Here is a 25,368-nt window from a genome sequence, read left to right as displayed (position 1 = left end):
AAACTCCCAATTCCATGGAATTACTGTATAGTTATCGCATTTATATATTTTTTATTTTTCCCAATAAAATTGTTTACTTTTATACTTATCATCGGAGGATTTGTACATAGAACTTCGACGAGTTTAGAGAAGATCATGAAAATTCAATCAAACTACGATTGTGTTCCAATTTTTAATGTTGACTAGAATACACCCCACCCAGAATTGAAAAAACTTACACGTAATTCTCTTGTTTTAAGTGTTGCAATAACTTTAATTTCTTCACCGTTTTTACTTCTGCCTGAAAAAAAATCAAAGAAAAAAGACGATCAAAATTCATGGCCAAAAAGAGACTATGATCAAAATTCTATTGTTCAAATTAAATAAAAAAGTGTATGCAACTGTGGTTAGCTATCAACCTTGGAAGTTGGCTGACAGTAAATACTGCCTGTGACACACCACAAAGTGTATGCAACTGTGGTTAGTTATCAACCTTCGAAGTTGGCTGGCAGTAAATATTGCCTGTGACACACCACAAAGTGTATGCAACTGTGGTTAGTTATCAACCTTGAAGTTGGCTGATTGTAAATATTAACTGTGACACACCACAAAATGTATGCAACTATGGTTAGTTATCAACCTTGAAGTTGGCTGACTGTAAATATTAACTGTGACACACCACAAAGTGTATGCAACTGTGGTTAGTTATCAACATTGGAAGTTGGCTGGCAGTAAATATTGCCTGTGACACACCACAAAGTGTATGCAACTGTGGTTAGTTATCAACCTTCGAAGTTGGCTGGCAGTAAATATTGCCTGTGAAACACCACAAAGTGTATGCAACTGTGGTTAGTTATCAACCTTGAAGTTGGCTGATTGTAAATATTAACTGTGACACACCACAAAGTGTATGCAACTGTGGTTAGTTATCAACCTTGAAGTTGGCTGATTGTAAATATTAACTGTGACACACCACAAAGTGTATGCAACTGTGGTTAGTTATCAACCTTGGAAGTTGGCTGGCAGTAAATATTGCCTGTGACACACCACAAAGTGTATGCAACTGTGGTTAGTTATCAACCTTCGAAATTGGCTGGCAGTAAATATTGCCTGTGACACACCACAAAGTGTATGCAACTGTGGTTAGTTATCAACCTTGAAGTTGGCTGATTGTAAATATTAACTGTGACACACCACAAAGTGTATGCAACTGTGGTTAGTTATCAACCTTGGAAGTTGGCTGACAGTAAATATTGCCTGTGACACACCACAAAGTGTATGCAACTGTGGTTAGTTATCAACCTTCGAAGTTGGCTGGCAGTAAATATTGCCTGTGACACACCACAAAGTGTATGCAACTGTGGTTAGTTATCAACCTTGAAGTTGGCTGATTGTAAATATTAACTGTTACACACCACAAAGTGTATGCAACTGTGTTTAGTTATCAACCTTGAAGTTGGCTGATTGTAAATATTAACTGTGACACACCACAAAGTGTATGCAACTGTGGTTAGTTATCAACCTTGGAAGTTGGCTGACAGTAAATATTGCCTGTGACACACCACAAAGTGTATGCAACTGTGGTTAGTTATCAACCTTGAAGTTGGCTGATTGTAAATATTAACTGTGACACACCACAAAATGTATGCAACTGTGGTTAGTTATCAACCTTGGAAGTTGGCTGACAGTAAATATTGCCTGTGACACACCACAAAGTGTATGCAACTGTGGTTAGTTATCAACCTTCGAAGTTGGCTGACAGTAAATATTGCCTGTGACACACCACAAAGTGTATGCAACTGTGGTTAGTTATCAACCTTGAAGTTGGCTGATTGTAAATATTGCCTGTGACACACCACAAAGTGTATGCAACTGTGGTTAGTTATCAACCTTGGAAGTTGGCTGACAGTAAATATTGCCTGTGACACACCACAAAGTGTATGCAACTGTGGTTAGTTATCAACCTTGGAAGTTGGCTGACTGTAAATATTGCCTATGACACACCACAAAGTGTATGCAACTGTGGTTAGTTATCAACCTTGGAAGTTGGCTGACTGTAAATATTGCCTGTGACACACCACAAAGTGTATGCAACTGTGGTTAGTTATCAACCTTGGAAGTTGGCTGACTGTAAATATTGCCTATGACACACCACAAAGTGTATGCAACTGTGGTTAGTTATCAACCTTGGAAGTTGGCTGACTGTAAATATTGCCTATGACACACCACAAAGTGTATGCAACTGTGGTTAGTTATCAACCTTGAAGTTGGCTGACTGTAAATATTGCCTGTGACACACCACAAAGTGTATGCAACTGTGGTTAGTTATCAACCTTGGAAGTTGGCTGACTGTAAATATTGCCTATGACACACCACAAAGTGTATGCAACTGTGGTTAGTTATCAACCTTGGAAGTTGGCTGACTGTAAATATTGCCTATGACACACCACAAAGTGTATGCAACTGTGGTTAGTTATCAACCTTGGAAGTTGGCTGACTGTAAATATTGCCTATGACACACCACAAAGTGTATGCAACTGTGGTTAGTTATCAACCTTGGAATTTGGCTGACTGTAAATATTGCCTATGACACACCACAAAGTGTATGCAACTATGGTTAGTTATCAACCTTGGAAGTTGGCTGACTGTAAATATTGCCTATGACACACCACAAAGTGTATGCAACTGTGGTTAGTTATCAACCTTGGAAGTTGGCTGACTGTAAATATTGCCTATGACACACCACAAAGTGTATGCAACTGTGGTTAGTTATCAACCTTGGAAGTTGGCTGACTGTAAATATTGCCTATGACTCACCACAAAGTGTATGCAACTGTGGTTAGTTATCAACCTTGAAGTTGGCTGACTGTAAATATTGCCTATGACACACCACAAAGTGTATGCAACTGTGGTTAGTTATCAACCTTGAAGTTGGCTGACTGTAAATATTGCCTATGACACACCACAAAGTGTATGCAACTGTGGTTAGTTATCAACCTTGGAAGTTGGCTGATTGTAAATATTGCCTATGACACACCATAAAGTGTATGCAACTATGGTTAGTTATCAACCTTGGAAGTTGGCTGACTGTAAATATTGCCTATGACACACCACAAAGTGTATGCAACTATGGTTAGTTATCAACCTTGGAAGTTGGCTGACTGTAAATATTGCCTATGACACACCACAAAGTGTATGCAACTGTGGTTAGTTATCAACCTTGGAAGTTGGCTGACTGTAAATATTGCCTATGACACACCACAAAGTGTATGCAACTGTGGTTAGTTATCAACCTTGGAAGTTGGCTGACTGTAATATTGCCTATGACTCACCACAAAGTGTATGCAACTGTGGTTAGTTATCAACCTTGAAGTTGGCTGACTGTAAATATTGCCTATGACACACCACAAAGTGTATGCAACTGTGGTTAGTTATCAACCTTGGAAGTTGGCTGACTGTAAATATTGCCTATGACACACCACAAAGTGTATGCAACTGTGGTTAGTTATCAACCTTGGAAGTTGGCTGATTGTAAATATTGCCTATGACACACCATAAAGTGTATGCAACTCTGTTTAGTTATCAACCTTGGAAGTTGGCTGACTGTAAATATTGCCTATGACACACCACAAAGTGTATGCAACTGTGGTTAGTTATCAACCTTGGAAGTTGGCTGACTGTAAATATTGCCTATGACACACCACAAAGTGTATGCAACTGTGGTTAGTTTTCAACCTTGGAAGTTGGCTGACTGTAAATATTGCCTATGACACACCACAAAAATAGCTACGAGTTTCTCTTATAATGACTTTGGCTACCGTATGATTTACCGCTTTGGACGGAATGGGGAGCAGGAAGTGACGTTTGAAAGTGTGACGTTTGAAAGTGCGGAGGATCGATAATTGGGGGGGGGGGCTAATATTCATATATTCATATATGCAGGCTTAAGTTCTTTTGAAATCCATTGTTTTCTAAGGATTAAAACATGAATATATGAGTATGAGCCCCCCCCAATGATCGATCCTACGCGGTACCTGAAACTTGTATGCCGAAAGTTCATCTGAATTGTCAAAAGCTCTATTTTGATGACGACATTAACATAAAACTGACTTATTTTGTGTTGTTTAACACCTGAACTTTGTGAATTATAGCTTTTGGAAAATCGTCCAGTTTGCACAAATGCTTCTTAAGCTATTTTTATAGTTATTATGGATATTATTATTATCTTACACAAACAATCTCATGAAGGGATTTTGAATTGAAAATGCTTAAAAATATTGGGCGCAAGGAGATGTAAAATATCCTGAGATGACGAGATAACAAGAAAAAGCATAATCAAGGAGTATATGTTGAATGTTAGAAAGTATATCACTACGTATGGCAGATACAATTTATAAGTGCCTTATACATAAATTTGATAGTATAACTTACTTTCATAGTCGGGGTAATATTCCGTTCTTTCACCTTTAGACTCGTAACGTTCTGTCAATTGAAAAGTCACCAAACGTGTGACAGTATTTTAGTCAATAAAATTCGACTCATAAAAAACCTTAAAGATATATCTACAGTTGGTGCATAAAAACATAAAATCTTTAGACTACGATTATCGAGATAAAAAGATAAATAAAATGTATGTATGTTCTACGATAAAATGTTGGTAAATATATCCATATTTTTGCATGTATAGCTTACACACAATTTACGAGGGTCTCGCATAAATTTGATTGTATATAACTTACCGTCATCCATGAAGTAACTTTTCATTCGTTGAAGGCAACTCTATAAATTCTGTAATATCCAAGGTGAATATCAAACTTAGGAAATTCTGCAATCATAAATGCGTATTTATCAAATCTTCGTCTTTCTCACTCGTTGAAATGAAAAGATTAAAATAGAATGCTTGCACAGTTTTAATATTCAATCATTAAGGCGTTTAAATTACATATAACATCATAACCTTCAACGCCGTACGTCAACAAAGCAACTTTCCGTGATTATTAGCCTTAACATAGATGAAAATTTATAAAAATTAAATATACGCAGGAAGAAAATTTTCAGAAATTATACTCATCCTTGTTAAACGTTACTTGTATCAATGTTTTAAAACATCCAACTGTATGAAGTTAATCGTCAAAAATCAACGATAATCATTTGATGCACGCCAAATAAGAGTGTTTCTTTTTTACAAATTATTGTCGAAATAAAAATATATTTATCATAACAGTAGCAAAGTAGATACATCTTAGGGAAAAGCTTATCATTCACAGATTCTAAAAATTATAATTACCCAAACAAAACAACAAAATCACAAAAAATTTCTCATAGCAACAAGGTAGCTATAACAAGGTATAGAAAAGACTACTATCGTCAAGTTTCATCTTTATAAACTTGATTTAAAACATATTAAATGCAATGGTTTACTTTCACCAATTATGATGAAGCTATCACAATCAGGGACACCTTAAACTCAGTAAGGCAATGGGGTCTTTGTCAATGTGAACGTAATTGGAAGTTACTTTTTTCCGTACAAATCTCTACCAAGAAATTTAAAAGCATAAATCAAAACACAGTCCGCTTATTGTAATCACAGCAAATGGAACGTTTTATAGTATAACTGTTTAATGTTTGTGATTAACCATTGATTGCAGTCGACTAGATTTAAAAAAACACAGGAGATTCTAAATTTGGACAACCGAATCAAACAAGGCGCTACCATGCAACACCTAATGAGAAGAAAAAAACCTTAAGGGTGTTGGCATGTAAGATATACAGTATTAGAATTAAGAATAGTCCGTTCATCTAAAATGAAAGAATTCATTGAAAAATGTGATATTACGCGTGTCAATGACACACTTCATTGCAAAACCATTAAAGATGCAACTACTTAAAATAACAAGAAAAAGATCTTTGTTCATTCGAAACAAGCGATACCGAGAATTTGTCTATTTTTATTTTCATATTATCATTCTAATCGAATTTTTCCTGGTAAATGTTGAAATGGTAAATAATATTACGCGTGTCAATGACACACTTCATTGCATAACTATTTAAGATGCAACTATTTAAAATAACAAGAAAAAGACCTTTGTTCATTCGAAACAAGCGATACCGAGAATTTGTCTATTTTTATTTTCATATTATCATTCTAATCGAATTGTTCCTGGTAAATGTTCAAATGGTAAATAATATTACGCGTGTCAATGACACACTTCATTGCATAACTATTTAAGATGCAACTATTTAAAATAACAAGAAAAAGATCTTTGTTCATTCGAAACAAGCGATACCGAGAATTTGTCTATTTTTATTTTCATATTATAACTTTGTGTAATATTTTCATATTACAACTGTTATGCAATGACATGCAACTGCTCATGAAAAAACTTCGGACATTCTGTGAATTTGACAAAATGCATTAACAAAAATAGGTACGCTTTGCGTACACGTGGGAAGCCTGTAAAACAGGAGACGCAAAAAGATTGAAACAAGTTGAGTTGCAGTCACTTTAACACAGGATAATAATTTTCTAGTATGCATAAATTTAACAGTTCGCAATTGTTATGAGACCATCCGGCAATTGCGATGAAATATGAGTTATATTTGATCCCATTTATCTATGCTTCAAGACTTGGTATTTAAATTGTTCAAACGATATTACTATTTTGAAACATTGAATTCATTGATTGACAACTTGTTTTATCATGATACTTTGAACTTCTGATACAAACAACAGAATTGATATTATTTGTGGTGGGTTGAAAAAAGGTTTAAACTTTTTGTAAATAAGAAATATGATTAAAAGGCAGTGCATAGAGTGTCATCACAGACATGATGTCTGCCACTCTCTTGTTTTGCATTACCTAATTTCTCGGACGAATAAAATAACTCACTTTCAATGTTGCAAACAAACCAGTGAGACCTCTCCCAGAAAATTGTACAGCTCAATATTAGTGCAAACTAGAAAGACAGTAATGAGTAATTGTAAACAAACATTAAAAATACTCATTGCATATACATTTTCATTCAGTGACTATGTCCGCATGAATTTAGCATAATAATAACGGAAACCAACAATTATATACTTTTTCGGAGCCCATTTGCAGATAGTTGAGGTGTTTTTTGATTGCATAACAAAATAATGTGTTAATGAAAACTATTAGTAAGAAATAGCTTTAGGTGCACTTATGTAAGGAATTCTCTTTTCAATAATACAAAAAATAGGTGCACCTTTACGTGAAAATATGATCTTTGGCCAACTCTGGCCAGCAAGGGCACAAATTTTCCAAAGTATTTTTTTACAACAGAGGAATGTTTTCAGGAGAATAGGCCTGTAATTAAATAAGCAAATACTTGATTTGATAAAGTTAGATATAATTACAGGTAAACAAAAGAATAGCACATAATAAATGCTTAAAATTTCTCAACTAAAAAAGTCTTCATTTTCAACATATCACAAGTGCTTGATACCTTCATGTCAATCACCAACAATTTACACATAAATTCATTCACTTTTCCTTGAGCTTCAAAGAAATAATCACAAATCCTAAAACACTTCTCCAATGTTTTTCCAGAAATATATCCCACAATTACCCATGACATCATTTTTGTCTAACCTTGGACATTCTTTTACTGGACTATTTAATGTCATGGCATTTTTCATTTTATCTTAGTATAATTGCATTAATCATGTCAGGTGATATCACAAATAAAAATAAGCCTTCGCTTTGTAGCCCTTGTTCAAGCTTTCATTTTCATTAAACTTCATTTTGTAAATATTTATATTTTTGCTAACATTTAATAAAGATGTTTCCATTTAAAAAAAATTCAAAACATTCATCTTACTTCTCCCCAGTTACTTTCTTCAGTCGTTAATAAAACTTATTATTTTTCCATGGCCTGATGTCTTTTGAACAGCCTCAGTCTGCCATCCACAGCAATCAAACATAAGTTCTTAAACTGCATAAATGATCGGTGTAAACTAACAAACCAAAAGGGCCTAGAGAGGAAATTTGATCTATAAAATACATTAACCCATATATATCCATCATATATATCATATCTACTCACATTGAAGCGTTGATAATAAACAAACTGTGAATCATTGTGAAATCTACATATACTAAACCTATAATAATATATTTCTCGTTTACTTAACTAACTTTGATGATTACAAAACTATTTTCACGTGAGTTCATTTCGTAAATATTTATTAATTATATTTATATTATTGCTAGACAATATTATTAGCCGTGTGGTTGCCGGCTTAGAATTGCGCCAACGTATCCTCTGCGTGTCGTAAAAGACGACTAAAAGGGGTTGGTGTAAGGAAGGGCATCCTACCGTAAAACTTTTGCTCCAACAAAATTCATGAACTTTGGAAAAGAAGATATGGCCCCCAGTCCCCGGCAGCCCTTCAGTGGGCAGGGGGTGCGAAGAATCTCCGGATCGAATGTTGGTGGAAGTGTCACCCTTCGGGTAGGCACAGTGAACGTTGGGACAATGAAGGGAAGGAGTGCAGAAGTGGCGGACATGTTGAAGAGAAGGAAAGTTGATGTGTGTGGGTTTCAGGAGGTAAGGTTTGAAGGTGAAGGTACGAGAGTCATAAAGGGTGAAGATAATGGAGCGAGATTTAAGTGGTTTTGGAAGGGAAACGGAAGTGGCACGAATGGTGTTGGCTTTGCGATAAGAGAGGATTGGGCGAAGTCAGTTGTAGCAGTGAAGAGAGTTTTGGACAGAGTCCTGAGAGTTGATGTATTTATTGAGGCCGAAGTTGTGAGTTTCGTTGTGGTGTATGCTCCGCAGGTTGGACGAAGTGCGGAGGAGAAGGAAAAGTTCTACGACAGCGTGTATGCAGTGAGAGCAGACATTAGAGGGCGATGTGTGATGCTTGGTGATTGGAACGGTCATGTGGGAAGCGTAAGAAAAGGATACTGTGCGCATGGAGGTTTTGGAGTTGGTGATATGAATGCTGAAGGCGAGGCGATATTGGAGTTAGCAGCAAGTTGTGGGATGGTGGTAGTGAATACGTGGTTTATAAAGGAAGAAAGCAAGCTTGTGACGTATGAATCTGGTGACTGTAGGACGGTGGTGGATTATATACTGGTGAATGAAGAAGAGAGGAAAAACGTGAAGGATGCAAAAGTGATTGCAGGAGAAGAATGTGTGACCCAGCACAAGCTGCTGGTCATGGACTGGAGAATCAGGAAGGTGAAGAGGAGAAAGGTTGAGGGTAAAGGCAGGCTTAAGCTATGGAAGTTACGATCGAATGAAGGGAAGCAGTGTTTCCGTGACGAAATTGCGACATTGAATGTTGAGGGTGAGACGGTGGAGGAGCGATGGACGTGCTTGGAGAAGGGTGTTTTAAAGGCAGCGGAGAAGGTATGTTGTAGAAGTAAAGGCGGTGTAGTAGAAGAACAGGCATGGTGGTGGGATCAACGAGTCAGCGAAGTGATTGGCGCGAAGAAGTTGGCATTTAAAAGGTGGAGAAAGTCGCGGACTGAAGCAGATAGGATCGATTACATCCGGTTCAAGAAAAAGGCGCGAAAGGAGGTGGCTAAAGCGATAGAAAGGCATCAGAAAGAGCCTCGTAAAATGCAGAGAATGGACGAAAAGCGTTGTTTGAACGGCTAGAAGGACAAGAAGGAAGGAACGATATTTTGTGCCCCGGCGTGCAGAACCACGATGGGGAGTTGAAGGTGTTATGGAAAACAGGTTAGAAGTGTGGAGGGCGTACTGTGACCGTTTGATGAATGTAGAGAATGAGTGGAATGGAGAAGTTGAAGCGGATGAAGTTTGGGGCCGTGGGAAATAGTGACTGTTGATGAGGTGGCGGCGGCTCTGCGCAAGATGAAGAAAGGAAAGGCGACGGGACCGAGTGAAGTGGGTAGCGAAATGTTGGACAATGAACTATGTGTGAGAGAGTTGTGTAATGTAGCGAACGAGGTTTTGAGGGGCTCAAAGATGCCGAGTACATGGAGAAAGAGTCAGTGGTCCCCACAAAGGAAAGAGAGCAACGGTATGTGGAATTACAGGACTATTAAGCTGATGGAGCATGCGTTGAAGATAGTAGAGAGTGTTTGAAGAAGGTTGAGGGTTGTTGGATGGGGAAGCAGTATGGATTCATAAGGGGAGGAACGACGGATGTGTTGGAAGGCAGGTGAAGGAGAAGGAAGGAAGGTATATGGTGTTTGTAGATTTGGAGAAGGCGTTTGATAGAGTTCCGAGAAAGGTGATCGAGTATGCGCTGCGTAAAAAAGGTGTGACAGAGAATATGGTTCGGGCAGTTATGGAGACTTATGAAGGTGTAGAGGCGGTGGTTACGGAGGAAGGTGTTAGATCTGGTGTTTTTGAGGTAAAAGTTGGTGTTCATCAAGGTTCAGTCTTGTCGCCGTTACTGTTTGCTTGTGTGATGGATGTACTGACAGAGGAAGTGAGAAGAAAAGAAGGATGCTGGTGTTTGTTGTATGCAGATGACATTGTCTTGGTGGCGGAGTCGAAGCAGAAAGTCATGGAATGGTACCGAGAATGGAAAACGGCAATAGAAGTCAAGGGACTGAAAGTGAATGAGGCAAAGACGAAGGGCATGAGATGCTCGAGGCAGGTGGAGGTGAAGGCAGTGATAAATGGCCATGTGGTGTGTGGAAAAGAGTTGAGTGAATCGATAATGTGTGGGAAATGCAGTAAGTGGGTTCATCGAAGATGTTCAGGTGTCCGTGGTGCATTGACAAGAGTAACTGATTTTGAGTGCGAGACTTGTCGAAGTGGTGGGCGAGTTGCGATTAAACGGTTTGAACTGGGAGACGTGAGTTTGGAAGGTGTATCGGAGTTTTAATATCTGGGCGATGTGTTAAATGATGGTGGAGGGTGCGAGCAAGCGGTGAGGAACAGAGTTTAAGCAGCGTGGTGAAGTTTTAGAGAGTTGTCGGGAATGTTGTGCGGAAAGTCGACTTCGTTGAAGCAGAAGGGAGAATTGTATAAGGCATGTGTTAGAAGTGTTTTGGGATATGGAGCTGAGTGTTGGGCGCCGAGAGCAGAGGACCTGAGAAGATTGGCGTCGACGGAAAGGAGAATGCTTAGGATGATGTGTGGTGTAACGTTGATGGATAGGATTCGAAGTGAAGAGATTAGAGAAAGAGTTGGTGTTGAGTGTATCGAGAATTGGGTAAGACGCCAGCGTTTGAGGTGGTTTGGGCATGTGGAAAGGAGGGAAGAAAGTGCTGAAATTCGTAGAACGTTGCATATGAATGTTGAAGGAGTCCGCAAACGAGGTAGACCGAGAAAGAGATGGATGGATGCTGTGAACAATGATATGAAGGCGATGGGTATAACGAGAGATATGGCGAGAGATAGAGACGTTTGGCGTAGAAAAATTCATAGACCGGTCAACCCCCCTGGCGGGGATTAATACTGGCCGGTATACAAATGTTGTTTGTTTGTTTGTTTGTTTTTGCTAGACAATATTATGACGATGTTTCCATTTAAAAAAATAACATTCTTGTTACTAGTCCCCAGTCCACTAGAGAATCACCGACCTTACCTGACTAATCTTCACTTGATGACCATAAAGATTTTCGTCTTCATCGTCAAAAAAAAACAAATCAATAAAATGTAAAAGAATCTGAAGCAGTTATAAATGAAATATGATGACGGATAAAATACCATGTAATACGTACATACAACAGAGGTGCTTTGCTTTTAGCCGATTTTATTTTGTTTTGAAAAACGTATTTAAAAATAAAGATGCATGATGGACCGTGATTTTCTTGTCATAGATTCTTGTCAATTTTGCTTTTCATCGACTAAAAAAACAACTAAAAACTCTCGAGGAAAACATCAAACTTTAACATTTTACATGATCATATATCAAACTCAGATGTAACGTAAGGCAGCTAGTTCAAACAGACCTTACGAACAAGTTACGAATGAGTTCTGCCTAAATACCTCACTTAAGTCATGCAGTTATTGATCCACAGACCTCAGTGATGTAATAATCATGTATAATTATTGTGTAACATGTGAAAGGCCTGGAATCAAAGTGTTTCTGTAATGGCCGAGAGTTGAAATTAAGTTGAACATAAATTTTCATGAAGCAATTAGAATTAGAAAATTTATCAACATTTCTGTTGTTTTCATGTACGACACTCACCAGTGTTGTGCCATGCTGCAAGAGTTGATTTGTTGAATAACTTGCGTACGTTAAAAAACATAGTATTTACTGTCGGAAAGACTAAATCATATTGCTAACGAAAAGTTAATAAAAACAATCAGGAAAAATGTTATTCTGTATAGTTCATGTATCGTTACAACATGTTTGCTGACCAATGATTAAAGAAAAAAACAAAAATCATACAAGGTTTATTTATAATTATGAAATAGACAAACAAAATGAATTAAAAATAATTTAAACGCTAAATGTACTTAGCATCAAAATTCTTCACGAACGAAAATGGACGACTGTTTTTAATATTCTCGTTTCTCTTAGAGCAAAAAAACAGGATGTCAGATATGTAAGGTTTTCATTTATGTTATATGGTTAGTTCCTTACTAAGTAAAAGTTTCATATATTCGTAATTATTGGATTATTACATGAGCATTTCATATTTTTATTATGTCTCTAAAGTTAAACTAGAGTATTTTGTATATCATATAATTCTTCTTAAGTCGATATTTATTGATAAAACTTACTTTTTAAATTTGTCTTCGTTGTAAAACGTCTTCCTGCCAAATGATGTAACTTAGCGAGTGTCCGGAATTATGAACAAACGTTTGCAGGTAAATCACTGATCTGATAATAGACTGGATAAAGCTTCTACAGGAAGCAAAAGTGAAGCCTAATTATATATGCAAACTTCACTTCCGGGTAGAATTCCGGGTATATCTGCTCATGATCGCTTTTATGTAACATTAAAGTTCTTAGCATCAGGATGCTCATACAAAGATTTGATGTACAGTTTCAGAATATCAGTTTCATCTATTTAAAAACTTATACCTGCGGTTTGTGAAGCTTTGTATAACGAGAAGAATGTGTGACCCAGCACAAGCTGCTGGTCATGGACTGGGAATCAGGAAGGTGAAGAGGAGAAAGGTTGAGGGTAAAGGCAGGCTTAAGCTATGGAAGTTACGATCGAATGAAGGGAAGCAGTGTTTCCGTGTCGAAATTGCGACATTGAATGTTGAGGGTGAGACGGTGGAGGAGCGATGGACGTGCTTGGAGAAGGGTGTTTTAACGGCAGCGGAGAAGGTATGTTGTGAAGGAAGGCGGTGTAGTAGAAGAACAGGCATGTGGTGTGTGTGTGGGAAAAGAGTGGAGGAATTGATAAATGTGGAAATGCAGTAAGTGTTCATGGAAGATGTTCAGGTGTCCGTGGTGCATTGACAAGAGTAACTGATTTGAGTGCGGGACGGTCGAAGTGGTGGGCGAGTCGCGATTGAACGGTTTGAACTGGGTGACGTGAGTTTGGAAGGTGTATCGGAGTTTAAATATCTGGGCGATGTGTTAAATGATGGTGGAGGGGCGAGCAAGCGGTGAGGAACAGAGTTCAAGCAGCGTGGTGGAGTTTTAGAGAGTTGTCGGAATGTTGTGCGGAAAGTCGACTTCGTTGAAGCAGAAGGAGAATTGTACAAGGCATGTGTTAGAAGTGTTTTGGGATATGGAGCAGAGTGTTGGGCGCCGAAAGCAGAGGACCTGAGAAGATTGGCGTCAACGGAAAGGAGAATGCTTAGGATGATGTGTGGTGTAACGTTGATGGATAGGATTCGAAGTGAAGAGATTAGAGAAAGAGTTGGTGTTAAGTGTATCGAGAATTGGGTAAGGCGCCAGCGTTTGAGGTGGTTTGGGCATGTGGAAAGGAGGGAAGAAAGTGCTGAAATTCGTAGAACGTTGCATATGAATGTTGATGGAGTCCGCAAACGAGGTAGACCGAGAAGGGGATGGATGGATGCTGTGAACAGTGATATGAAGGCGATGGGTATAACGAGAGATATGGCGAGAGATAGAGACGTTTGGCGTAGAAAAGTTCATGGACCGGTCAACCCCCCTGGCGGGGATTAATACTGGCCGGTATACAAATGTTGTTTTTGGTTTGTTTGATCTTGGAGCCCCTGGCAGCCAGTCAGATGGAGGAATTTTTAAAGACAGTCACCTTTAAAACATATGCAAGACATGCTATTTCCCATAAGCTGAAGAACTAAGAGATACATTATTGCCTATACCTTACTTTCTGCTTGGAGATGAGGCATTTGCTTTGAATGAAAATCTAATGAAGCCATATCCACACCGGAGTATGCATTTGAACAGATCATACCACAATTCCCCTCTTTCAAGAACGGTTCCTCGCCAACGGAGGTGTCAAGTTTTGAACAGCAGCAATTACCCATGTATGGAATCTACTGTTCATCAAGTACAATAATCAAAGTAACATAAACTGCAAAAAAAATTTTTCCAAAAAATTTGAAAAAAAACGTGTCTGAAAGGGAGATGACCACCTTAATCTTCAATTCAGAAATTTGTAGAGTTGGCACTAATACTATGTTGTAATATTTAAAGGTAAAATAAACAAGAATACAATTAAAATAACGAAACATGAATGGAGGCAATCAATAAGCTAGAGTCCCTCGGCAGTATTCATACTTTGAAGTTCCATACACGGCAATGATACACACTACAATAATAGAATCAATGGAAATAAACTGAGAATGTATATCTTGACCTAACAAAGAACAAATGACTGAAAGAGACAGATCTGGCTAAGTATTTAAAAGACTGAAAGTCATAAACGCAAGCTTGTGGCTTAAAACATACCATCTTTTGTCTAAAGAAAAATGCAACACAACTAAGCCTGAATAGATAAAAATTCAACAACTTTGACTTCGTCATCATTAACCTCAACGTACACAGATTTTCTTTTAACAATTTCAAAGCTGCAGCAAATAGGAAATGGTCACAACCTCACATAAAAGTGTCATTTTATTCAAATATTACCGTTCAATTCCAAAAGGATGTTTCCCCTTTGTTGCAACATAATAAGCCACCATTCCGGCATTCTATTTTTAATAAAAAATGGAGTTAATTTATTTTTAGTTGCAAAAAATACATGTTCAGTTCGAAAAAAATCAGAATAATGTTCTCCAATTAAGAATCGTAGCCATAAATTTTTTAGAGCAATCTAAGTGAGAGACATACAATCGTAAAACCAACAAGGCAATAACAATTCATTATCATACATATACATATTTTTATATTTTATACAGTACAACTTGTATTTCGCCACTATATGACTGTACAATGAAGGTAAACAAAAATTTATTTAAAAGTGATAATGATATCCCTACCAAATACAACATTCAAATGCAGACACAACATTGACCTGTAGTTGGACCTCTATTTCTACTTCAAGAACTTACCATAACATCAGACTCTTTTTTGTAACGAACTTTATCAATTGATGCATCTGATGCGTCATATGACTCTGGAGCTATCCAACCTTTAGCTCCTCTTTGTATGCTTCGATGTGTCGAAGTTTCATTTAATAATTTTCGACTTATACCAAAGTCAGCGATTAAAAAATTTCCATCCACATCTCGAAGAACGTTTGATGGTCTTAAATCCCGATGAAAAATAGGACGCTCACCACTGTGAAGGTGAACTAGACCATTCAAGATCTGAATAAGAACTTTAGGAACGACTTTTTGAAGATCTTGCATAGAAGAAGATTTCACATAACTCTCTAACGATTCTTCACACAAATCTAATATCAAATACAAATAATCTGTGCTTGGTTCTTCTTCAAGATACCAATAATTCACAACATAATATGACCGCTTTGCATAAAACTCATTCCAAATTTCTTTTTCTCGATTAGCAAAGTCTTTGCCGATATCTTTGTGTATTCGCTTTACTGCTTTTCCGTAACCATTGTTTCCCAGGGCAAGGTAAACACGGGTTCCATCACTTCCTTTGCCAAGCAAAAACTCCTCCTTGAAGATTACACGCAATTCATTGAGCAGTGTAACTTTTTCTGGATGTTCGCGTCCATATTCTTCCATCCTTTTAAACCTTTTCTGATGCATTATTGATTTATCAAAACATTTCCATGGTTGACGCAACAATTCTTGAACTTAAAGAAGAAGTACAAATTAGGAAAGATTAAAGGACTGATAAATTCATGCAATAAATTCATCAATTCACATTTTTATTTGTTTTGGCAATATCACATGACATATAACATTGCTGTGTTTTTCTCTGGATGAGAAAACACGGATGTTTTTATTTTGATATGGAAATAACATTTACTCCGGTAGAAATGAGTTGGTCATCATACAATTCACGTTCCACGATTAGTTTATTGCATGACAATACCAACCTTTAACTCAATAAAGCCAGTGGCAGATCTTGGGTACGTCAAAAAAAAAATTGCTGCAGCTCATGCTTGGATATATTTCCATTTCCAAATACATAGAGGCAAGTCCGTTGATAAAGTTTAAATTTTTTGAAATTCAAATCCAATAGTTTTGGTTTGAATATATTTTGAATTTAAAATTGAGCATCCATAATTCATTTTGACAAGCGCTAGATCTGCTACACTAGATTGAGCAATTCTGCAATGGATAAAGCATACATCGTTTTCACATTAACATAAAATATGAAATTTAGTATCTGAATGTCAAAAAGTTATGACCGAAAATCTTCTTAAAGTAAATTGAATTTACTCAATGATCTCTACAAGTGTTTACAAAGCAATGATCCCTTCAATAACTGACTTTATTTTAACTGGGAACAATAAGAAATAGTTAAAATGGTTGCTTACGACGTGATACACTTTACATTCAGACACGGACATTTTTATGCATGCAATGAAAAGAATTTTTCATTCTTAATTAACAGTCGTTAAAAATAGCTGTGGGTTGAACACCCTCAGTGAAAGTTAGCACAACCCATGTCCAGTTTTTCTTTCCAAAAATTTTTTTTTAATACAGCTCTAGCTTACACTGTCTACATTTTGAATCTTCTCTCATGAATTTCAGAAAATGTTATTTTCTTCATGTTGTCAGATATTGCACGACAAAAACTCACAATACAAATACAGATCCAGACAACTAAGCTGCGAGCCTGAAATTTCCTCCTCATAATTAACGAATATTCCATAATAACTAAATGGTCTTGCAGAGGGAAGCAAATGCATCTTCTAGAATACAATGGAATTCTAGAAGAGTTTGAAAATACAAGGAAAAGCCATAGAATGTTAACTGCAAATTTGCACTAAAACCAATAAAAAGAAATTTTATATTTACTTTCATACATGACAAGTTAACTGATTTAACAACCTTTTCTGCGATATGAACGCATATTTAAACAATTATTTTGATTTCACCATAATAAATGTTGATCGCATACAATACGATATTAAACGATATTAAACTAACATGTTTTCAATAATTCAAAATTCAACAATTTCAAAATGTAATTGAGAAAACACATGATAAAAAACATCATCTTGCAAACTCAAGATTTGAGTTATAAAAGCAAGAGACAAGATTTAAAGCAATTTTCGACTTTATTTCAGAAACATAATCAAGCCAAGTGATAATGACTTTGAAATAAAAGTTGAAATATTGCTTTAAATCTTGTCTCTTGCTGTTATAACTCGAATCTTGAGTTTGCAAGATGATGTTTTTTGGACTTTTACTTCCTCTAAATCATCAAGTCTTGATGTCTATAATATTTTCAAACGTAGTTCACAATGTCCACCCCAATCCTGTATAAAAAAAAAACTTTTGAGATATGTGCAAGTCCAACATTCAGGAGTCTACACACAACTGAAGCTCGGGAAAAAGATGCAGTTTGCAACGTATGAAGATTCTTCCGGAAATACAAATCTCCTCACACCGACTTGTAATGCACAGCATGGCTATATACTTCTTTTACAATCATAATATTTCTTTAACTAACATTCTAATGTATTATATAAGAACTCAAGTTTCAACATAACATTTTCACTCTTCATTACTTCTCCTGTCACTTTCTTGACAACTGATGAAAAAATCCATTCTTGGACGTTGTGGTTCTGAAAAGCCAGTTAACGTGAGTTCACAGAATGATGAAAACATCATCATGTACATGTTTATCTTTTTCCTCGTCATGCAATCTAAGTGGTATTTTCGTCGTCCTCTTTCCTAAAGATAAATCTGTGAGTGACGCAGGTATTCTAGTTTAAAAATGATATTCCTCGTACTCTTTTGAAAGCTTGTCCCAAAGATTTCTTTAACAATTTTTTTTTTAAATCTGCTAATTCTCATGTAGATAACATGCGCATCAGTTAACGTGAGTTCACAGAATGATGAAAATGTCAGCATGTACATGTTTACCTTTTTCCTCGTCATGCAATCTGGGTGGTGTTTCCCTCGTCTTCTTTCCTAAAGATAAATCTGTGAGTGACGCAGGTATTCTAGTTTAAAAATGATATTCCTCGTACTCTTTTGAAAGCTTGTCCCAAAGATTTCTTTAACAATTTTTTTTTGAAAAATCTGCTAATTCTCAAGTAGATAACATGCGCAGGATTACCTTTTCCCTTGGGTTTAGTTCTTCGAATGAAAAGCTGTCTTATTAATGGTATTAGCATTCTCTTTCCTAAAGATAAATCAGACAAAATATAAAAGTAAACAACAGAGTTATGAAATTTCATCAATGACTATCAACAATGCGCATTACCCTTTGTATTAGAAGATGAAGATTGGTCTACTCCATTAAATACATCATAACGGAAAACAAAAAAAGATAAATAAGATTTCGTAGTTTACGTGAACCATCAAAAATCAGCATCATGTAAACATATATTGAAAAGACTTATCTACCTGTTTTTGGAAGTTCAGCCAAACTTCTTTCATCGTCTACAATAAAAAATAACATGAGAAATACGTACGTCTGTTTTTTGTATCAAGTATATTGTTTAAATGTAATTCAAAGTTATACATATTTATACATATATAACTTTGAATTACATATTCAAACAATACTTGATATGATTTACTACCCAGTGTTTCACGTCTATATTGACGATTTTCAGTTAAATGAAAATAATAAAATTATGGCTCTGTTAATCAGTGAACTTATATGTACTAATCATCATGTAGATGATTTCACTGAATATTCAAATTTAAATTGAATCAGTGGTTTAACTTAAACTTATAGTAAGAATGTAACAACCAACGTTGCAAACAATTTCTTTGCATGATAGAAAAGTATTTAACCACCCTCTTTAAATCTTTACAAAATCTTAACAGCACAAACAGCCCAATATTAAAAGCACAATCGTCAACCACAACCGTTCTATCACAAATAAATCTAAAGCCTTTTTTTAACCAGGCGGAATTTTCCGCGCGCGACGCTAAATTTGCAACATGATTGGTTGTCATACAATAATGACAAAATCATCTACCAATCATGCGCGTTATTAAGCCCTTAATAACCGAGCTTGAGGTCTTTACGGAGAAATATCGGACCGATGTCTTTTTGTACAGACCGAGCCCGTAGGGTGAGAGAACATCAACACTACCTTGGTTCAATTGATTTATCAACTGAACTTTTAATTCTCCCCGTATCTCCTTCACGAACCTCAGAGCTTAATTAAGATGGAGACTAAATTAGGATATCTTAATTAAACCAAGTTGAAATATTTATTTAACATTTACTCATTAACGTAGCCAGCCTGTAGATTTCCTATGGTTATGTAACTTCTCATGGATAACCATTATTCATCTTTTTATAAATCTATTCTTCTCACAGCTAGTGAACACAAAAACATTTAGATACAAGCGGGAGTAAAAAGTCGAGCTGCCTACGTTACTGCATTTACACCTTACACATTAATACATTGACTTAAATATAAGCAATCATGTGAAGCAAACTTTAAAGTTTATCTCCAACCTTACTTTTGGACATGAAAGTAAAACATGTCAGACCAAGCCTCAAGAACTTGGAGTCATTATTCGAAAACTAATCCTTGCAGGTGAAGAGTGGCATTGCTATCCCACAAATTTAGTCCTGCTATGTAAATTTTAATGTGTTTACTTACTGTGAAAAAAACAGATGGGAAAAGAACAATAATGATCTGAGATTTACATAGCATAAACAAAACTTGTGGTCTGGTTGTATGTACAAAACTATACTTTGATGCAACTGCTCAATCTGACAAGATTGTGCTTTGCTTTGAAAAATTGGACAACCACTCAGTCCAACTTCACTTACCAGTTCTTTTCTCGTTTTCATTTAACTGCATGATTCCATCAACGGTGTCTTGCGGAACTTGATCAGGCAGCTTAACATCCAAATCCTTTTCTATCTCATGAGCTAAACCTCCTTGCTTACACTCTTTCAATGCTAGGAGCAGTGCTCTTACATTGGCATGTTGTCCATCTCTATCAAACCAAGTGTCCAACACATATCGTTTGGGGTTACCAGAGAATTTTTCAGCAATGATGTTTTCTTTACCTTGTGGCAAATTCACTGCTTTGTACAGGCTTGAAAAAAAGTCAATTTGTGCTCAGTTAAGGAATAAAACTTTACTAAAAACATTTAGTTACCTAAAGATAAAACATCAACTGAGTTTAAACAGACTTTAATTCATTTGAAAATCACCTTCTGCAGTCATTCTCTAATAACTCATTGCCTTCGTTTAAACGTTCTTCTAACTTTCTTTGAACATGGTCAGGTAGATCTGAACAGGTTGTTTCAAGATTAAACTGGGCTGTTGTCTGCCCAGTCAGATGAGCATTTGTTGACTCCTGATAGCATTGTCTCTCATCAATTAGTTCGCCAGGATGAGTAGCTGACAAATCAGTGAGGTGAATTTGACTTACAGGATATGTAAAGGGATAAACATTTATATGTAATAACAAGGAGGAATAATTAATACATTTTTTACATACCTTTTATTGACTGCCTCAAATCATGGGCAAGTTGCGGCTGATTTATATCTAAGGTTTTGAAAAAAAATTGGAATGCATCAGGCCCTAAACGCGGAAGCACATCACATATAAGCTTTTCCACTTTTTTGTCCAAAGATAGTTCTTGCAACACAGCTCTGATGTTGACACCAGGATTTCTGCTTGTGATCGCCACATTGTTGGATAAACTTTCAACCATTTGAGCGACATTAAGTGATTGCTTAAATGCGGACAAATGGCTCACAAGAATTCGACGATGGACGTCTTTCATTCCAGGCTCTTCAGTTTCTCCTAAGTAAGACAATGGTAAAATAAAAGGTTTAAAACTTTCTGATGTTTCTGTTTATATATAAGAAGATGGTTTTTCATTAAAACTTCTGCAAGTGAAGTCGATATTTGCATTCTTATCATCTAGAGAATTTTACATCTACAGAATGAATAAATAATAGACAGGCAAACAAGCTCACAGTACGTAATATATAACAGTATAAGAAATAAAAAATGTCGTACTTTGCGTGGCATTTTGAAGTATATGGTTCACATTAAGTCCGGCTAAATCAGCCAAGTGTTCCCCAACCCATCTTTGAACTTTAAGTGTCGCTCTAATAAAGGATATAAATGCTTCATCGCCTCGCCGATGCAGCAAATTAAGAAGTTCCAAAGTACGAGCTTCAGGGGTGGATTCTGCTCGAATTTTGTCTTCGCAGTTACGATCCAGAACGTCCGTCATTTGTGGCCAAACAGCATCAACCTCAAGATTTCGTTTGATATATTCCCTGTTTTTTCTTAAAAATTCACGATGCGCTTCAGACATCGCCATTATCACCGAATATCCGAAATACAGGCACTTCAATTTCGTTGTAAACTATTCTAGAGCTTTTCTACACCTAAACATTCCTTGGTAAAGTTACCTTTCGCACTTCCCATTCATCGCAATGACCGTGGTAATGACGTGTGAAGGTTTTTCCCCCTCTGGGCCGCTTCCCCAAACTCGTCCAGCGTCTTAACCAGGGTCCTGCTCTCCCCTGTTTTTTAGCAAGTTTTCATCTTTATGAAGCAGCTCGATGAAGAAGAAATAACATTATTTGTCTTCTTTTTAAAACCACATTGAACAAGCTATTGATAGTTTGGTCAGTAAAGAAGTAAATGTGTATATTGCGTTGCTGAATTATAGAGAAAATTCCTAGCCAACACTGTATTTTTATAATTTTTTGTTCTTGTACATTTGTACTTTAGGAATACAAATTGACATGAATGACATAATGACTATTATCAGTAATATTTTTAAGACTAAAGTTAGGGTACATTATGTTAAATGGATAGTATTGCTTGGTATTACCCTGGTATTGCCGATTTACAATCGATTCTGACTAATGATTCTGACAGATGGGATACAATGAACTGGTCATTGTTTGGTGGGTTTCGAAATGGCCTAGTTTTTGTTGAAAAATCATTGGTTTTGTATGAGAATTTTGAAATTTAACTATGCTGTTATGTTGGTTGAGCTAATGTGCATTTTGACATATACATGCTTCATACAAAGTAATTAATTTCATCCTTATAACCTTTGCTATCTCAGGTGGGATGACTTGACTGTCTGTCAAGCAAAGTCATACTCTGTTATTTTTTAAGAAACATTTTCTTATAATGGTGAAAAAGCCATGGAGAAAAATCTTGTACGAAGAAAAAAATTACCCAGATAATTATGTTGACGAGCCTTTCCTGTATGAACTGAAAAAAAATGGTAAATATTTGAGTGAAATCTAGGAATGGTAAAATATCGATAATTATGCCTACGATTTGAATTGGATGCGTAAAACAAAGTATAATTTTTAGTATACACGAGAAACTATCATTTCTGGATTGTCTCCAATGAAGCTGGAAGAGTTTCACAACAATTTAGCAGGTTAAAATCAGGCTATCTTTGACTATCATCCTGTTCGTCAATTAAATTTTTGGGAACTGTAAATGGTTGTTTGTTTACGACAGTGTCATATATTTTGTAAACAAACTTGATCATACTGACTTCGTCGTGACTGCTGTGTAAGATGGTCTTACTAGAAAAAATCTGAGCGTATTTTTACCATATCGAAAGAGGATTTTCAAAAAATTATGTTAACTATAGGTATTTGGTAAGGCCTTCGAATGGTACGCAGTACTTTTACTTTTTACTATAGTATGTTTTCCCTTTAATACTTTCTACATTTAATGCACATTATTTACAGTTTTACTCAAGCCTAAAATCAAAATTTCAGCATTAATGTATACGATTTGAAAGCATTTGCTGACTTAAAGCAAAGGATACGTAATATTTATTATTGCATATGTGTTCTTTACAAGTTTGACAACATAATAAGCTATAAGCTTCTTTTTACCATACGATAAAAATATGCCAGTCTCTGAATCAGCATGATTCGTAGGTACTCTTCACTATCTTTGGATATCTGACAAATTGTTGATCTCGTCTAAAGATTTTTGACTATTGCTAGTACTATCACACATGCTTGAACCGTTATTTTCAGTTGCACAAAGTTAGAAAATGATGCACCAGAAACAAGTGGAGAGATTACGGTTTTTGGTAGAATATTTAAGAAAAGTGACACGTACACAGCATTAGTTTGTTGTTACATAGCTATTTACCGTTAAGATCAGGGTATTCAATAACAGCTTCGCTTTTCTTTCCCTTGCCTTCTTCAAGTTTTACAGGATGTGCACTGTCCAGAAAATGTTTGCAACGGCAATATACAGAATTAAAAACATACATGCATTAAGTACAATAAATGAAGAGGAGAACTAGAGTGAGAATAACAAATATAGTGTCATGGACCCCTAATTTATAGCTTGGCTATCAAAAATGAAAACTCACTTCTGTGTCTTACCTGCAAAATGTTTCTTTAGAACAAGTCTCGTCTTCCAGTCACTCAATCTTATGGTTCTGTGAACTAGAACAGGCAGTTCCTTAAAAAGTTGAAGAAAATACTCTTCATAATTTCCATAACAGTTGTGGACGAGGGTTATCATACCAATGCTGGCGAACGTTTCGTAAAAATCTTAGGCAACCTAACCATGTAAAGTCGGATACTTTATTGAAATGTTTAAAGACTTCATGATCGATACGGTACATCAATCTATTGAAAGATTCAACTGCTCACAAACATCTGAGGTAAGAGAATGTCGAGATGATGTCTTTATTTCTGGTTCATTCCCAACATCACATAGCAAATCAAAATTCACCTCATCGGTTTGTAGATAAGGGTGTTTTAACGCTTCGTTGTCCGATGGTCTGTCTTCCGGTGCGACACGTATGTTGTATGCAACGTAGAAAACATTTCCAAGCTCATCAACGTTAATAAATTAGCTCTTACGCTAAGAAATGAATTTTATAAGTGAGAATAGTGAACGTTCTTTTTCGTACAATTGTAAAATTATCATCATGAGGTGAAAAATCGTTGCATTCATTGAGGTTACATAAGTGCAATTATTTTGTATTTATTTAGCACAAGTAAAATGATGAACTTAGGTACACAAACTTTGTCCAAATTCGTATACCGCAAATACAGCATAACCATAATATGAGTTTCTACGTAGCTGTATACATTTTCATTTTTACTATTGTAAAAACTTTAGGTCAGCCTTGTAACTTTAATTTTGCACTTTATGATATAGGACTGATGATACAGTATGTACTGTCCTGTACAAGCATTATCAGCGCTATACATAAATTTCGTCATCGATGCCTAAAAAGCGTAATGCCTATATTATAATTGTTACGTGAAAATAAATACAAATACTGTATTTTACAACCAATCGTTTAGCTTTACACAAGACAGGTTAACTGTGCTCACAAGGGAAAATCTAACTGCAGAAAAATTAACATACATGTATTTAACCTCAGGTATCATAACTTTGCAGATATACATATATAATAATAGAAAGAAAAGTGCAAAATCTATCAATTAATTATATTTTAGTTGTACAAATGTACATTAACATCATTGCTTCCTACATAGTCATAGTGATTAACTGATTAGCAACCCATGCAAAAACAACCACGAACAGTCATCATTAATCATTATTCTGTAATATTATACCAACCTGCAAAAACGTCGTGGCTTCAGTAGTTTTGTTTCAAAACAACTCATAACCGCATTATAGTAAAATATCATCATTGGTAATAATGGATAAACTTTGGTAGTGAATTAAACCTAGGTGAGAATATCTCAAAATATATCCCATAAATCGTCAACACAAAACAATTATTTTCAGCATGCAAGTACAATAAAAATAATATCTTCTTTATTACACCGTTCCATTATTTTATTTATAAATAATTCTTATCAACATATATAAGGATATTGCATGACCATACGAAACAAAGAATATGAGAAGTCTTCAAAGAGATAAACAACTAAAAGACTTTATGCCAAGTAAAGATTGTTTCTATACCGA

The 25,368-nt window shown here is 36.0% G+C and overlaps 3 protein-coding genes across 6 annotated transcripts in view; 1 reads left to right on the top strand and 2 right to left on the bottom strand.

The window, feature by feature from the left end:
- The window catches only part of LOC124437868, a 121,900-nt gene that overhangs the window by 11,351 nt on the left and 85,181 nt on the right, over nt 1-25,368 (bottom strand). Inside the window, exon 9 of one of the 4 annotated variants that reach the window (XM_046987799.1) lies at nt 219-280. The gene's annotated coding sequence lies outside the window, so the exon portion shown is untranslated. Of the gene's footprint in view, nt 1-218; nt 281-12,663; nt 12,750-23,827; nt 23,878-25,368 lie in introns of those variants that run through there. The other 3 variants (XM_046987800.1, XR_006945874.1, XR_006945873.1) reach the window with 3 other exon arrangements.
- LOC124437950 (craniofacial development protein 2-like) lies at nt 8,479-9,609 on the top strand. Its single transcript, XM_046987911.1, has one exon. The coding sequence runs from the start codon at nt 8,479-8,481 to the stop codon at nt 9,607-9,609; it is 1,131 nt and encodes a 376-aa protein (XP_046843867.1).
- Nucleotides 18,821-21,838, bottom strand: LOC124437949. The gene is made up of 5 exons (XM_046987910.1): nt 21,430-21,838; nt 20,902-21,210; nt 20,612-20,801; nt 20,222-20,493; nt 18,821-18,864 (listed from the first exon to the last, which is right to left on the bottom strand). The coding sequence occupies exons 1-5, from the start codon at nt 21,737-21,739 to the stop codon at nt 18,821-18,823; spliced, it is 1,125 nt and encodes a 374-aa protein (XP_046843866.1). The 5' UTR covers nt 21,740-21,838.

This window comes from Xenia sp. Carnegie-2017, unplaced genomic scaffold, assembly GCF_021976095.1.
Source record: "Xenia sp. Carnegie-2017 unplaced genomic scaffold, XeniaSp_v1 HiC_scaffold_18, whole genome shotgun sequence".
NCBI classification, from domain to species: Eukaryota; Metazoa; Cnidaria; class Anthozoa; order Malacalcyonacea; family Xeniidae; genus Xenia; species Xenia sp. Carnegie-2017.
The sequence above is the reverse complement of the archived record's forward strand: the minus strand, read 5'-3'. Positions and strand labels throughout refer to the sequence as shown.

Bases quoted from the DNA above. Each gene is read 5' to 3' on its own strand.
- LOC124437950 (XM_046987911.1), top strand. From the start codon at position 8,479: ATGAAGGGAAGGAGTGCAGAAGTGGCGGACATGTTGAAGAGAAGGAAA.
- LOC124437949 (XM_046987910.1), bottom strand. From the start codon at position 21,739: ATGGCGATGTCTGAAGCGCATCGTGAATTTTTAAGAAAAAACAGGGAA. The intron at 21,211-21,429 runs GTACGACATTTT...TGTCTTACTTAG, and splicing joins ACTTCAAAATGCCACGCAAA to GAGAAACTGAAGAGCCTGGA. The intron at 20,494-20,611 runs GTGATTTTCAAA...CTTTTTTTCAAG, and splicing joins TTAGAGAATGACTGCAGAAG to CCTGTACAAAGCAGTGAATT.